General features: G+C 39.7%; 2 protein-coding genes across 3 annotated transcripts; one reads left to right on the top strand and one right to left on the bottom strand.

Annotated features, from left to right (window-relative positions):
• The first annotated feature begins 629 nt into the window (after positions 1-629).
• Positions 630-10,028, top strand: LOC115749904 (F-box protein At1g78280). Of its 2 annotated transcripts, XM_048274096.1 has the most exons (17): positions 630-973; positions 1,597-1,713; positions 1,874-1,929; positions 2,058-2,200; positions 3,243-3,440; positions 3,554-3,753; positions 4,742-4,841; positions 4,941-5,498; positions 5,961-6,083; positions 6,821-6,901; positions 6,972-7,303; positions 7,409-7,666; positions 8,029-8,113; positions 8,525-8,626; positions 8,657-8,732; positions 9,054-9,219; positions 9,680-10,028. In XM_048274096.1, the coding sequence occupies exons 1-17, from the start codon at positions 825-827 to the stop codon at positions 9,816-9,818; spliced, it is 2,883 nt and encodes a 960-aa protein (XP_048130053.1). In that variant the 5' UTR covers positions 630-824; the 3' UTR covers positions 9,819-10,028. The 2 variants fall into 2 exon arrangements, with proteins under 2 accessions (XP_048130053.1, XP_048130052.1); XM_048274095.1 differs by having other exon boundaries at positions 631-973; positions 8,525-8,732.
• A 214-nt stretch (positions 10,029-10,242) lies between these two features.
• On the bottom strand, positions 10,243-12,648 carry LOC115749846 (40S ribosomal protein S6). Its single transcript, XM_030686837.2, has 6 exons — positions 12,555-12,648; positions 12,389-12,453; positions 11,568-11,625; positions 11,358-11,466; positions 10,888-11,160; positions 10,243-10,769 (listed from the first exon to the last, which is right to left on the bottom strand). Exons 1-6 carry the CDS (start codon positions 12,558-12,560, stop codon positions 10,531-10,533), a joined length of 750 nt encoding a protein of 249 aa, XP_030542697.1. The 5' UTR covers positions 12,561-12,648; the 3' UTR covers positions 10,243-10,530.
• Positions 12,649-13,488: the final 840 nt, after the last annotated feature.

Below are 13,488 nucleotides of genomic sequence, written 5' to 3'. Positions count from 1 at the left end.
TCGTCCAGGCCCAATAATGTAATGTGTGGGCTCGGCCGGAGCTTTTAGGCCCGCTGGGGAGCCCTAGACAAAAGATCCAAGTCCAAAATGGGCGAGGCCTTGAGCCAGACGGGCCCATCCTGGCATGGGCCTAATGTGTTGAGTTTAGGAAGGCCAGTTACCTTGTCCTAAGCGGGCCTGGGCAGGGCCACTGGAGGTTCCGGCTGTAGCCTATTGAGGGCATACATGATCACATTTCTAGAGTAGAATTTTTGCTTCAAAAGTATTTTTGGAGCGAAAATCCATTTGATAACGCAAATTTTGGAGCAAATTTTGGAATAGAAATCTATTTGGTTACACAATTTTATTTTTCTACTTTTTGAGGGATTTTTTTTTTTTTTACTCTAGAAATAGTTTTGGAGCAATTTGAAAAAATTAAAAAAAATTACTTCTCTCCAAAAGTTAAAAGAATTAATTTTTACTCAGAATTAAAATTAGAAAAATTAACTTTTGATCAAAAGTTGATTTCTACGGCTGAAGCGTACTGAACGGAGTGATTCTAAAAATCAATTTGAATTTTGTAAAAGGTGCCCCGCCCCGGTAGCATCTTGCTCTGGGGTCCGACATCCGAATTCCAAGGTGGAGCATCCGGGAAAGCCACAAGCGCGGGTGGCGTGAAGCTTCCGCGCACGCGGCTTGCGCCAAACAACACGGTTAGCCCTCGTTCATTCGCTTTTTCGGTTTCCACGGAGAAATGGTGGATAGCCAAACGTATATAAACTGCAAAAGCCGACGCTGAATCACTCTTCTTCCTTTCACCCCTCTCTCTTTCCCTCGCCTCGTCAATGGAGACTCCTCAAGCGCGACCGCTCGGGTTCAGAGATCGGAGGCCCGACGCTCTCGGTGACCTCCGTGTCCTTCCCGACGAAATCATCTGTTCCATCCTTGAGAATCTCTCACCTCGCGATGTGGCTCGTCTGTCTTGCGTCAGCAGGTCAGCGAATCCCTCTCTCTCTCTCTCTCTCTGTGGTCAGTTCCTCTCGATTTTAGGTGATCGAAGCACGTGTTGCGTCGGTACTGCACAATTAGGTTGCGAATTGTCCTTGCGGTTCGTGATTGGAGGCGGTTCGCGAAAAGCAAATCAGCGGAAGCTCAACTTTTGTGCCAATTGATGTTCACATGAGCATATAGTAGTTCGGTTGCATTAGAACAAGCTAAGAGTTTGCTAATGATGTGTGCTGAGCTCCATTCTGAAGCTTAGATGTTATGGAGAGAAATAAACTTTGGTTCTGCGGGCTGCGTTTAGCATGGCTTTAGACTATCACCGCTTCATATTTCGTGCTTTTGGTGGCTCGTGAAAATGTGACAGGTCGTGGAGTTGAAGCTTTAGATTGTCGTAGCATTTCTATTCCGAACTCCATTAGCTTGGTAGTTTGTGCGTCCTGCACGTGCTATAAGCTTGTTTAGTTTGAAATTTTATCTTGTGGCCTTGGCTTGTCAAAGAAATAAATTGCTATCATGGGTAGGACTCATTGGTCGACGTTTTGGGTTCCAGAGTTTAGTTTGCAGCTGCAGATTTTATATGCTTTCTCATTGGTTGGATTTGTGACACTGTAGTGCGATGTACATTCTATGCAATGAGGAACCACTGTGGATGAGTCTTTGTTTGAGTTTGAAGAGGTCAGATAAGCTTCTTCAATACAGAGGATCCTGGAAGGAAACAGCACTCTGTTTGTATGTCTCGGGACTCATTCTCCAACTACTTCCATAGTTTCTCTATCATTGGTGGTTTATAATCAGTTGACATTTACTAAGGTGTCATCAACTTACTCTTCCATTTTTCACTTACAGCTTATACATGCTGCTTTTTTTTCCTTGCTTTTCCTCTATGCAGAGAGAATCTTCCAACCAAGTACATTGAAACTTGCAGGAAAAGATTACATTTTGATGGTATTAACTTTGTGACATACTCACTTTTTTTCATCACTTCATCCTTTAGAGGGGCCAATTTCTTTCAGATCACTTGTGAAGATGATACATGATGTTGCCTTAAAACTTTCTGTTACTACTGTGTACAGGATTCAATTCATTGTTCTTGTATCGAAGATTGTATAGGTGCCACACCACATTGAACGGGTTTTCTATGGATAGCAGAAACGTGGAGAGAAAGAATGACATTTCTCTAGAAGAATTTCACCATGAATACGATGCAAAAAAGCCGGTAAAGTTTCAAATGATTGACGCTGTGCATGACCATCGTCGCACAAATTTCTTTCTAGATATTTTAGAAAGGCAGGAAAGAGAGAAAGACAGGCACATCTTTAGAAAATAGTTTATGGTGGTTATGAAGAATAGTTATCTTGTCATGACTGATATGGGATAGAGTTACCGATTGATAGACAATTTTGGATGTATGATAATTACAACTATATGTTTTTTTCTGAATGACATGATAGATCATCTTCTTTTGCCTTATTATCGTCATTGGTCTGTTGGATGTGTTATTTCTACGTGGAGATGAACTTCGTAACATGAATATACCTACTACAAAGTGTATATTGTGCAACTTCCAGATCTAATAATACTTGTATAATGAATCCTTTCACACCCCTCAGAGCAGTGTAGGGTTTGGCTATGTTTGATTTGAAACAGAAACTGAACTTTTTTTTTTTTTTTTTGGTAAAGAAAACTGAACTTTTATATAGGCTTTCTTCAAGATTGAAGATTGCTTTTGAATGCCCACTAATGAGCCATTGGTTTATCAGTTTATCATTCTCTCCTTTTCTTTCCTTTTTTGCATTTTTGTTCTCAGTTCATTGGATCTGATTTGTGGGTTCAAAAACCTATAAAAACAAATATTCTCTCCTAATAAAAGCTGAACTCTTTCATAGGCTTTCTTCAAGATGAAGAAACTGAACTCTTTCTAGTGCATGCACATGTGCTTTTGTATTTGCAAATGCATATTCCGTACGCCCTGGAAGTGTGAACTAGAACACCCTGCCAAAGTGAACTGGAATGAACTTCCTCTCTCATCAAAACAAGCACATGCAATCTGTTCGTCTAATAACCGTTGTGCTTGGAAACTATTTCCTAGAAAGTGATCTGCTGTTGTTTTGAGTGAGGAGGAGATTTTCTAATAATATAAGACAATCCTGCTTGTGTTGAAAATTGTGAGAAAATAGATCTTATTTTTTTTGAGAAAAGACAGAAGGCCTTGTTTATTGTGCTTAAAAGGAAGGAAATGCTTCTAAACCTTCTATCAGGTTCTGCTCTCTGGACTAGTTGATACATGGCCAGCAAAAAATTTATGGACCATTGACCAGCTTTTATGCAACTATGGAGACACAGCATTTAGAATATCTCAACGGAGTTCAAGGAAGATCCTGATGAATCTTAAGGATTATGTTTCATACATGAAAGTCCAGCATGATGAGGATCCCCTATACATATTTGATGATAAGGTGCCTCTTCTCCTCTTCTTCCTCCATGTCCTCTTTTCTGGCAACATATGTGGTTGATTTGCTTTCTCTCTCAGTTTTTCACTGTTAAAGTAAATTTGCTGAAAATTCCTTAGTTTGGAGAAGTTGCTCCTGGCTTATTGAAGGATTACTGTGTGCCTCACCTCTTTCAAGAAGACTTTTTCGATGTTCTGGATTACGAGCAGCGGCCTCCCTTCCGATGGCTCATTATTGGTCCAGAGAGGTCTGGTGCCTCATGGCATGTTGATCCGGCTCTTACCAGTGCCTGGAACACTCTTCTTTGCGGTAGGAAAAGGTACATTGTGGTTACTCTTATTGCAACAACCCGGTTCATAGAAATTAATCTCTTGTATGTGCAGTCGGAGAGTATACATTCCTATAATTATCTTTTAACCTTTATGCAATAACAGCACCTCTTTTGGTAGCTTAGATTATGACAAAGTTGCTCATGAAGTAATATGTGAAGCAGGGATATCTTGAGCGCTTTTATTTGATGGCATCTTTATCACTGTGATGTGGGACATTTATCTACTAAAATTATCCAAGAGCGTGAGGGCACTTAAATAGTCATGCTCGGAAAGCACAGTGCATGCATATAAAGATGATTGCATGATTATGTCGAGTTTTACAACATATTATTCAAATATGCAGCTGTTGAGAGAAAAAACTGAACTGAATGCTTGGTTAGGTCAATGTGACCCCAAGCTATCTATTTATAATAAAGCCAAACGGCCAGGAATTACAATATTGCCCTTATTGCTACTATTCAGAAAATAATAAAGAAAATAGACAAATATGCCCTCATGGGCCAAATATTCTCTACAGCAGCCATATAACACGGGAATAACTGGGCTTTGGGTTGACTGGGATCAAGCAAGAGGAATGAGCGTCGCTCATATGGTTTTGGCAGTTATTTTGAAACTTTCATTGATAGTTAGACGACATCTGCTTCTTCGCTTATTTATGTGATGAACAAAGATAATCTTCAATTTTGAGCATTCCACCATTGGATTATTCCTGTTTTGCACTTCAAGTTAAGTGGAACATATATTGAAGAGTTAAGTTCTGTGTTTGCTTTGTTATTAAGGAACTTAAATAATAAAGTCGCCACTAAATCAGCCTAAAATACATTGGCCAAAAATAAAAAACCAGCTTACAATGTTAGTGTGGCTATGACTTGCAAGTCATGTTTACGTGTTTAATATGACTTACTTTGTTGGTATTTGCTGCCAAGTGAAAGAATTGTCTTCATTGGGTAATTTATGAAAACGATGTTGAAGCAGGTGGGCATTATATCCTCCAGGAAAAGTGCCTTTGGGTGTTACAGTACATGTGAATGAAGATGATGGTGATGTCAATGTTCAGAGTCCATCATCATTGCAGGTAACTAATACTTAACCTAGTAGTTTTAATCTTCTCTGTTCGTATTCTTCTATATGCACTTTGATGTGTTTCCTTTACTCACATTGTGTCTCTGTGTAGTGGTGGCTGGATTTCTATCCACTTCTTGCTGATGAAGATAAACCAATAGAATGTACCCAGCTTCCTGGAGAGACAATATTTGTTCCTAGTGGGTGGTGGCATTGCGTCCTGAATTTGGAGACAACAGTTGCAGTGACGCAAAATTTTGTGAATTCAAAGAATTTTGAGTTTGTATGCTTGGATATGGCTCCTGGTTATCGTCATAAAGGAGTGTCACGAGCTGGGTTGCTAGCTGTGGATGGAGCCATGTCTGGCAAAGAAGAAATGTCTGATCTTCATCAATTTGATGCATTAAGTCACTCAGATTCGATGAGAAAAGAGAAGAGGTTAAGAACCCAACATGGAGACCAGATGACAAATGGCATATCCATAAGTCATGATATGTGGAAGCAAGAGTTTTCCTATGATATAGATTTCTTGGCTATGTTTTTGGATAAAGATAGAGACCACTACACGTCTCCTTGGAGTTCAGGGAACTGCATAGGACAACGAGAAATGAGAGAATGGTTATTTAAGCTTTGGGTTGGAAAACCGGAGATGAGGGAACTATTATGGAAGGTTAGTCTTTTCAGATCAAACTCATTTATCTTTGACATTTGCAGAGGCTAGTGTTTTGTTTCTTTCTTCATTCTCTTTTATGGCGAGGAGACCCACTTAGTTAAGGTATACCTCAGCCTTTAAATACACCACTAACCTCTTGAACTAGGTAAGAGCACGAGCCAAAAGCCAAGCGCAGGTAGGTGGCTCACATATATTATCGTTTTTCTTGTTAGTGTGGGAAATTGGTTATATGCCGTGTGCCTAATGTACACATGCATGTGATTATTAACCACTTGGCCTGTGTTTTCAGTGAAAGATTCAAGAAAATGTGAATTCCTGCTGTCATCATAAAAGAAGAATTAAACAAACTTAAGAAACACACATTGTTCACAAGATTTTTCAAGTTCTAAGTGTTTTTCTTTGTTTTCTTGTGCTCTGGTCATTTCATATGATCTAATTCAATTTTGAACATCGTTTTAGGGGGCATGTCTTGCACTCAATACAGAGAAGTGGTTGAAATGCTTAACAGAAATTTGTGCTTTTTACAAATTGCCTTATCCAACGGACAGTGAGAGGCTTCCTGTTGGCACGGGTAGCAATCCGGTACGTCTCATTCTACAAGAAACATTAGCTTCTTTGAAACCCTGTTGTCTCATGTTTATGTATTTTGTCATGATTTCATGCACTATTAATCTGGGAGGAGTCTTTAGGAACTCGATTATCCATTGACGACAACAAGAAGTACTACAGCAATAATCAAACCTATAACCTCTGAGGCAGGATTGGTAGATGGCTTTCCAATTCTTTATGCATGGATATTAATAGTAGATGTCTTTTTATTTTGCTACTTTAAGCATACAATAAATTTTTCTGGGGAACCATGAGAGTTGGGGTGAAGTTGTTCTGAGTGGGAGTACAGTTGGTCTGAGAAAGATACTGCCAAATTTCAAGCGGGCCAGGTATCTACAGGTAAATGGAAAGGAAATCTGAACTTGAGTTAATTTCTGTAGATTGAATCAGTAGTATCAGGATCATAGGCTGCTCATTTGTTGAGGCAGTCTACTGGAGGATCAATTCCATTCTGCTAAGCTGGCTGTTTGTTGACTATTCTTAAGGCATATATGCAGAGTTTGGGGCTGGCATTGTTCTTATATGCCAGCGCGCAGCTTCATTTTTTAGACTCTTTACTTTCTCCTTACCTGGATGATGGAAACTTGAATTTGGAGTGCACATTAAGACGAACTAAATATCACGTGTTATTATGTTACAGAGGTTTCAGCAAGGATGAGAATTTCTCTGTAGTTCTCTGTATTCAATGAATTTCCTGTTCTCTTTTGCAGGTTTACCTCATTGGGGACCATGTAGTTAAGATATTTGTTGAAGAGGGCCTGGAGAATGCAATGTATTGTTTAGGCACAGAGGTATAATCTTATGACTCCATTCATGTAATGCAGGTTTGCATATTTTGATCTTTATCTTTCATATTTGCAGCTCGAATTCTACAACTTAGTGGATCAAGCTGGCTCTCCACTCAGAAATTACATTCCAGATGTTTTGGCTAGCGGCCTTCTTTATTTTGAAGATGAATCACTTACTGTTCTGCCATGGGATGGCAAAAAAGTGCCTGATATCATTTCAAACTATAATTTGATCCCACCGAAGTGCTCAGAGGATGGTTTTCCTTTTGGTGTTTGGAACAAGAAAAGACACGAATATATGAGAGCTGGAAGGCCTATGACCGCATCAATCTGTTCAGCTAGCTGTTCCAGGATATGGCCATTCATCATAACTAAAAGATGCAAAGGGAAGATATATGCTCACCTGTAAGTGGTCTTGTCTATGAAGTGCGATGGTGACTTGAAGTTCATGTGTGCTAGCGCAGATGTATTTGATGTATTGACATAGATTCCTGTACATTTGAATTGCAGAAGAGATGCACTTTCATGTCAGGACACACTTGATCTAGCAGCCTTTCTAGGAGAACAGCTGCGTAACCTACATCTTTTGCCCTGTCCACCTTTTGTTTCTCAAAGTTTCTCAGAAATTGGACAGACAGTAGACTTGCAGCTTATAAACCATCAGGTGGAGACTCGTCTGTTTAGTTCAAAAGTCACTGCAGAATGGGATGTCTTCCTTGGGACTTTAAGCAGGAAAAGGATGGATATAGCAAGCCGGTTAACTAGATGGTAAGTCCAACTGATACAAAGGACTTGATGGAATTTCATTTGCTGCAGCAAACAAAAATGCGTTACTATAATGTACGAACACGTCCAATTTTCAATAGAATTTTTCATCAATTAGGGAAATGTTGTCCCTTCAATTTTGGAAGACCTTTGTGTATTATTTGAAAATTGACTAGATGTTAGACAAAATCCTGTGTGTGAAAGCAGACACCCCTGATCTTGAGGGCGTCATTTGACAGGTGCTGGGGTGTACATAAATGAGAAGGACAATCGCCATCTGATAGAGAAAGTTGTTGAGTATTAGTAGTACTCTAGGGTCACATTCGAGTTAATGTCAGACCTTTAACACTTCTTCTATCTTGTAGGGGAGATCCAATTCCTAGCGCACTGGTAGAGAAAGTTGATGAGTACATCCCAGATGACCTAACGGAGTTGCTTTTCTTGTATAAGGTGACTCAAGGACCCTCTTCTTATGCAGCCTAATTCCATAATACTTGGTTTCTTTCACTAGATACTCCAATATGATAGCGTGTACCTGTTGTTGTGGCGAGTCATCTTTTGTCTCATCAAATCCCATGAAACTTTTGAGATGCACCCCAAAGATCAACTTTCTAGGGAACCAGGATCTACTATTATGCTGCTTGAATCTGAATCTGAACTAAAAATTAGAGGAGAAAAGGGTTTATGGACCTAATGTTTCTTTTTGTGAAGTATTGCAGCCAATTGTTCACATCCGACATGAGAAGTGTGATTATTCAATAAGCATCTTGGGCAGTTGTTGCATCGCATGTCGAGTGTGAGTTGATCTTTTATAGTCTTCATAACCTTTGTTTCTGAATGTGCACTGTGTATCTTTTTCAGGATGATTACACCAAGGAAGGCTGCCAACCTTCATGGATACACTCTGACATTATGGATGACAATATTCACATGAAACCCCGTTCTATTGATTGTTGCACTGATCAAATTTTGCCTAGAGTTGGATCTGTGGACAATGGACATGATGGCGGTGAGCCAGGACAGTCGTGGCAGCCAAGTCACGTTCTAGATTTTAGTGATCTGTCTATAGGTCAGTGCTTTTCATGTTAGCATCTACATTTTTTGCTTGGTTGTTTATTAGCCAGCTAGTCTTCGAATTCACAGAGCCAAGGTCCGTGTACAGCCATGCCATGTTGATGCACTCATAAATGTCTATAGTGGCTAAGTAAATTGGAATGTACTTGTACAGCTATGTCCATTAACTATGAGGACAGATTTCTAAGGTTTAGGTCATGCAAGTTAGGATGTCCGAAATCCTAAATGCTTCTGAATCTAATAAGGGGGAAGAGGAGTTACGAGCAAGTCTCAGGACATTCGTGCTGGTACTGAACGACCTTTTATTTCTTTGCAGGGGACCCTCTTTATGATCTGATTCCAATACATCTGGATGTCTTTCGGGGTGATTCCTATCTCTTAAAACAGCTTTTACAGAATTATAAGATTCCCTTGCCAGGAGGTCAAGTACAGCATCAGTCTTTTGGGGAGAGCAAACACCAGCGGCTGTCCTACCGTGCCATGTGAGTCCTAGTTTTCCTTTTGAGTTTGTTTTTCAGTTTTATAATCTCTAGTTGGTTTTATGGAAGTAATTTACTTGAAAAATGCACATGTGCATGCACACTGTGTTTGAGGGACAGTCAATAACAAGTAGACATTCCCTAGAATGCATCTTTTGTGCAAGGTTGCTGCACCTGAGTCGGGCCTTGGCAAAATGACAGATGGCAAGCCAATGGATATAACTGATGCTCATTGTTGGAGAAAATTTAGCAGTATGAGATACTTGTGGGTAGTAGTAGTAGGTAATTGTTGGATATTTGAACAAGGTAGGTAGATATTTAAGTATTAAGAGTGTCTTTACAAGCTCCGATGTAATTTTTATGCTGTGCAATTTATTTCTGTCCGAGGGGAACTATAGGTAGTACTAATTCTCCCCGAGCCTAGATTCCATGTCTGACATCAAATTAAATGATGCATATGCAGGTGCTATTGTATCTTGCATGACGAGAACGTTCTGGCAGCTATTTTCAGTATCTGGAAAGACCTCAGACGTGCAGAATCTTGGGAAGAAGTTGAACAGACGGTGTGGGGAGAATTGAACAGCTACAAGGGCTTCCCTTGATCTTATCATTTGCGATTGCAACACAACAGCCAGAATTCCCAGTTTAAGAAATTGCTGCCGCACAAAGACGATACCATCAATTAATTATTGATTTGTTTGTAAAGATCCATTGCTAATAAGGCATACTGACATGATTGGCCATGACACTTTGTACCATACGATATACATGGGATGATTTCATACCAAATTGTACCATACGATTGACATGAATGATTTAGTCAGTGCTTCGGGTGAATACTCTTGTTTTCCAATACGTTGTAATTCACGTTCATACATTTAAGAACTCCTTTCTGCTGGACAGTTGTGTGCATTCTTCCCCATCTTCTTAAGAGTAACCAGTTCTGTATCCACGAACGTTATCTTAGGACAACTAAAATAAGCATCTATAAGTCTTTTTCACCCCTAGCTTTCTCACACGATATCAGCGAGCAATTCCAATTAACGAATGTCAGAGAGATAAAGAAACAGCAAGCGGTCTCTCCATGATTCGGTGATGAAAGAACATCGCCCGTCTAAATATAAATGTAGATCAGTTAATGAAGAGAAACTCATGACATTCTACCAGACAAAGCAAGGACATGATGAAGTAACTTAAAAGTATCTAAAGTTGTAGAACAAGATGACCACACGACCATCAAAATTGAACTTCAAACATGAAAAACCTTAAAGTGACTCCAGTCATAATCAAAACTCCAGACATAACCAATATGGTCTAAGCTGCAACAGATGGCTTAGAGGCAGCAGAAAGCCGGGACCTTTTCTTGGCCAAACTCTCACTGCGACGTTCTCTCTGCTCCTTCAATCTGGTGGCGAGGAGCTTCTGGTACTCTGCAGCTTCAGACTTGGCCTTGGCAATTCTCTTCTTCTTGTCAGCAATTCTCGCACGCTTCCTCTGAAGAGTCAAAGGAGTGACCAGCCTCTGAATCTTGGGAGCTTTGCTCACCTTCTTGCCTGAGATTGCAGCCAAGAATGCCGGGGTCAACATTGACGGTATAGAACAGTCACTAGTTGGTGATGACACTTCTATTCCCTTTTGCATAAGCAAGAACAGGATATCATGGAAACATACCAGTTTTTGTAGTAAATGTTCTGCGGTAAGTGTTGACATACTTCCGGACATCATCTTCCTTTGAAAGATTGAAGAGCTTGCGAATCTTCGAAGCCCTTTTAGGACCTCGCATCCTTGGTTTCTCGGTATCGGTGAGACCAGGGAGCTCACTCTCTCCCTTCTTCACAATAACCAAATTCAGAACAGAAAGGTCAGGGCTAACAATGCACCCCCGCACAGACTTCCTCCTCCTCTCTCCATTCCTCCTTCCATATCCACGGAAGCAAGGGGTCCCTGATCAGATAACGAATAAGCCTTATTCTATAGTTCAAGAAGGCAAATAAAAGTTTGTGCCCTTAAATATGCAGAAATTGAAGGTAACAGTGACTCTACAAAGATGCTACCAATATTAACACCTCACTGTATCCTGTATTACGCCTATTGTAAGTCAAAAAGATTTCATTCCTCTTTTCAGGCTACAAATCACTCACCCCTATAAAGCAAAAGGCGGACACGGCCAGGAGTCAGGACTCCCTGCTTCATTGGGAACCCTTGCTTGTCACATCCTCCCATGATCTTGAAAACATAACCCTTGAACTCCTGTTACAAAATGTATACTCTCAACCAGAACGTAAGGAAAAACATACAAGGACAAGCACATTGTCAATGACAAAAGCTAAAACTCATTGACCATAATATACCTCTCCAAGTGCATCTCCACTGACTTCCTGTGAAATCCTCTTGTCATAAAATGCCCGCCTACAAGATGTGCAAAACGAGCAGTGCAAATTTGTCGGCATTCGAGGAAAAAGAACATAAATTAGGCAGAACTAGACAACCAGAGAAACTAAAGCAATAGCGCAATCGACATGCATAACATCTTTACAGCATAAATCATAAACACGATATGGATTTCCGTGTCAAAAGACCACGCAAACATCAGCATCAACTTCAAAGTTTAGGCAGACAGCATTTCAACTCCAATTAAAGCCAACTACTCTTTATGAGCACATACATAGATTAGATAAAATGTTTATCAAACAGGAAACAAATGGAAAATCTACTCAAGCTTTAGCAATTAGTCCTGCCCGTCCCCTCCCCCAAATCGAGATTTTCTCTGTCTAGAGATAAACCAACTTTGTTGAAAAAGGCGAACCGGAAATTGGAAATTATCATTTAGGCTACTGATGAACCGCGGTAAAACCATGAGACAGGTCGAAAAAAACTCATTGCATCGAACACACTCCCCAACACCCACGGCAGAATATCTCAAAAAGCAAAATGAGCACAAACAGTAGCTCAGAAAAGAATTCCCACCATAGATCACACCACACACACACCCATTCTCAGCCAAACCATCGAAGCGAATTCAACGAAAAGGAAAGTCTCGAGCTCATTCTGAGCCCCACACGACATCGGCCGCGAAAACATCAAACGAACTCAAGAACTAACCGACATTTGGACGACATGGTTAAACCAGATGAGCACAAAGAAAGAGCAACGAGAGAGAGATAGAACTAACAGTTTCTGGTCATCGTCGATCTCGAGCTTCTTCTGGCAGCCAGTGGTAGGATTGGCGATGTTGAACTGCAAAAAAGCACACAAGCAAGAGGATCCGCAAAACGATTCAGCAAAAACTTACAAGTATTCTTTGATTCAGAGCGCGGTTGGAGAGAAAGAGATTGAACCTTCATTTTCGGCTCGGAGTGGTGATGGCGCAGAGGCGGCTCCGAGGTTTGCCTTCTGCTGGAGCTTGTATCTGCCTTCTGCGATTAGGGTTTCGGGAACGGCCGTGGCCTGGTATTTATATGGGGCTGGTGGTGGTCTCTGCCTATTCAGTGTGGCTTTTTGGGCCAACTGATCATCCGGCCCAAATTGATCCGGCCCTAATAAAGAGATGGATAATGTTGGTCATTCTGCCGATTTAACTCGTACTATTTCTTTTGACCCCCAAAAAAAAAAAGAAAATCCCATGAATCGGCTTATTTTATGGAAAATAAAGAACTTGCAATTTTTTTCTTAAAAATAATTATTTGTACAGCTTATAAACTTGGTAACACAAACTAAAAAACTATCTTTGTTATTAATGACAACCTACGCCAAAAACAATTTTGTAAGAATGTTTTCTGTTCATTTACTTCTTGCAAGCGATTATCTAGATAAAAAAAATTTCAAATTGTAGATTTTCATGATATAAATGCACGTATATTTATTATTTACTTCTAGAATTACTCTGTCCAACTAAATATGCGAAACTGAATGAGCATTAAACACCGCTTAGGCTCTGTTTGTATAGCGGAGTACAACTTCCTTGAGAACATTTTTCAGATTTTTCGACGTTTGATTCACGAAAAATAAGCTAGTTTAGGAATATGGAAAAAAAAATCCCTTCAAAAATAAGGAAAATGTTTTTCACTTTTCGAGGAGAGGAAAACATTTTCTTCATCTTTCCTTCCTCCTCTCTTTCGCATTTTTTTCATTGTAATTATCTTTTTACTTTCTTCCATTTTTATTTATTTTTAAAAATTCAAAAATCTTATTTTTTTTAAGTTTTTATTTCTTCTCTTTTTATTTTTTTACTTTTTATTTTATTTTTTTAATTTTTTTTTTTTTGTTTTCTCC

This window comes from Rhodamnia argentea, chromosome 2, assembly GCF_020921035.1.
Source record: "Rhodamnia argentea isolate NSW1041297 chromosome 2, ASM2092103v1, whole genome shotgun sequence".
Taxonomy (NCBI): Eukaryota; Viridiplantae; Streptophyta; class Magnoliopsida; order Myrtales; family Myrtaceae; genus Rhodamnia; species Rhodamnia argentea.
This window is presented reverse-complemented; position numbering and strand designations above follow the sequence as displayed.

What these genes read in the sequence shown, in the direction of transcription:
- LOC115749904 (XM_048274095.1), top strand. Translation starts at nt 825, where the DNA reads ATGGAGACTCCTCAAGCGCGACCGCTCGGGTTCAGAGATCGGAGGCCC. An exon ending in AGTTGCTTTTCTTGTATAAG is followed by an intron (nt 8,114 to 8,524) that starts GTGACTCAAGGA and finishes TATCTTTTTCAG; the next exon opens with GATGATTACACCAAGGAAGG. An exon ending in TTTTAGTGATCTGTCTATAG is followed by an intron (nt 8,733 to 9,053) that starts GTCAGTGCTTTT and finishes ATTTCTTTGCAG; the next exon opens with GGGACCCTCTTTATGATCTG.
- LOC115749846 (XM_030686837.2), bottom strand. An exon ending in CCGCCTTTTGCTTTATAGGG is followed by an intron (nt 11,161 to 11,357) that starts GTGAGTGATTTG and finishes TTATCTGATCAG; the next exon opens with GGACCCCTTGCTTCCGTGGA. An exon ending in AACATTTACTACAAAAACTG is followed by an intron (nt 10,770 to 10,887) that starts GTATGTTTCCAT and finishes CTGCAATCTCAG; the next exon opens with GCAAGAAGGTGAGCAAAGCT.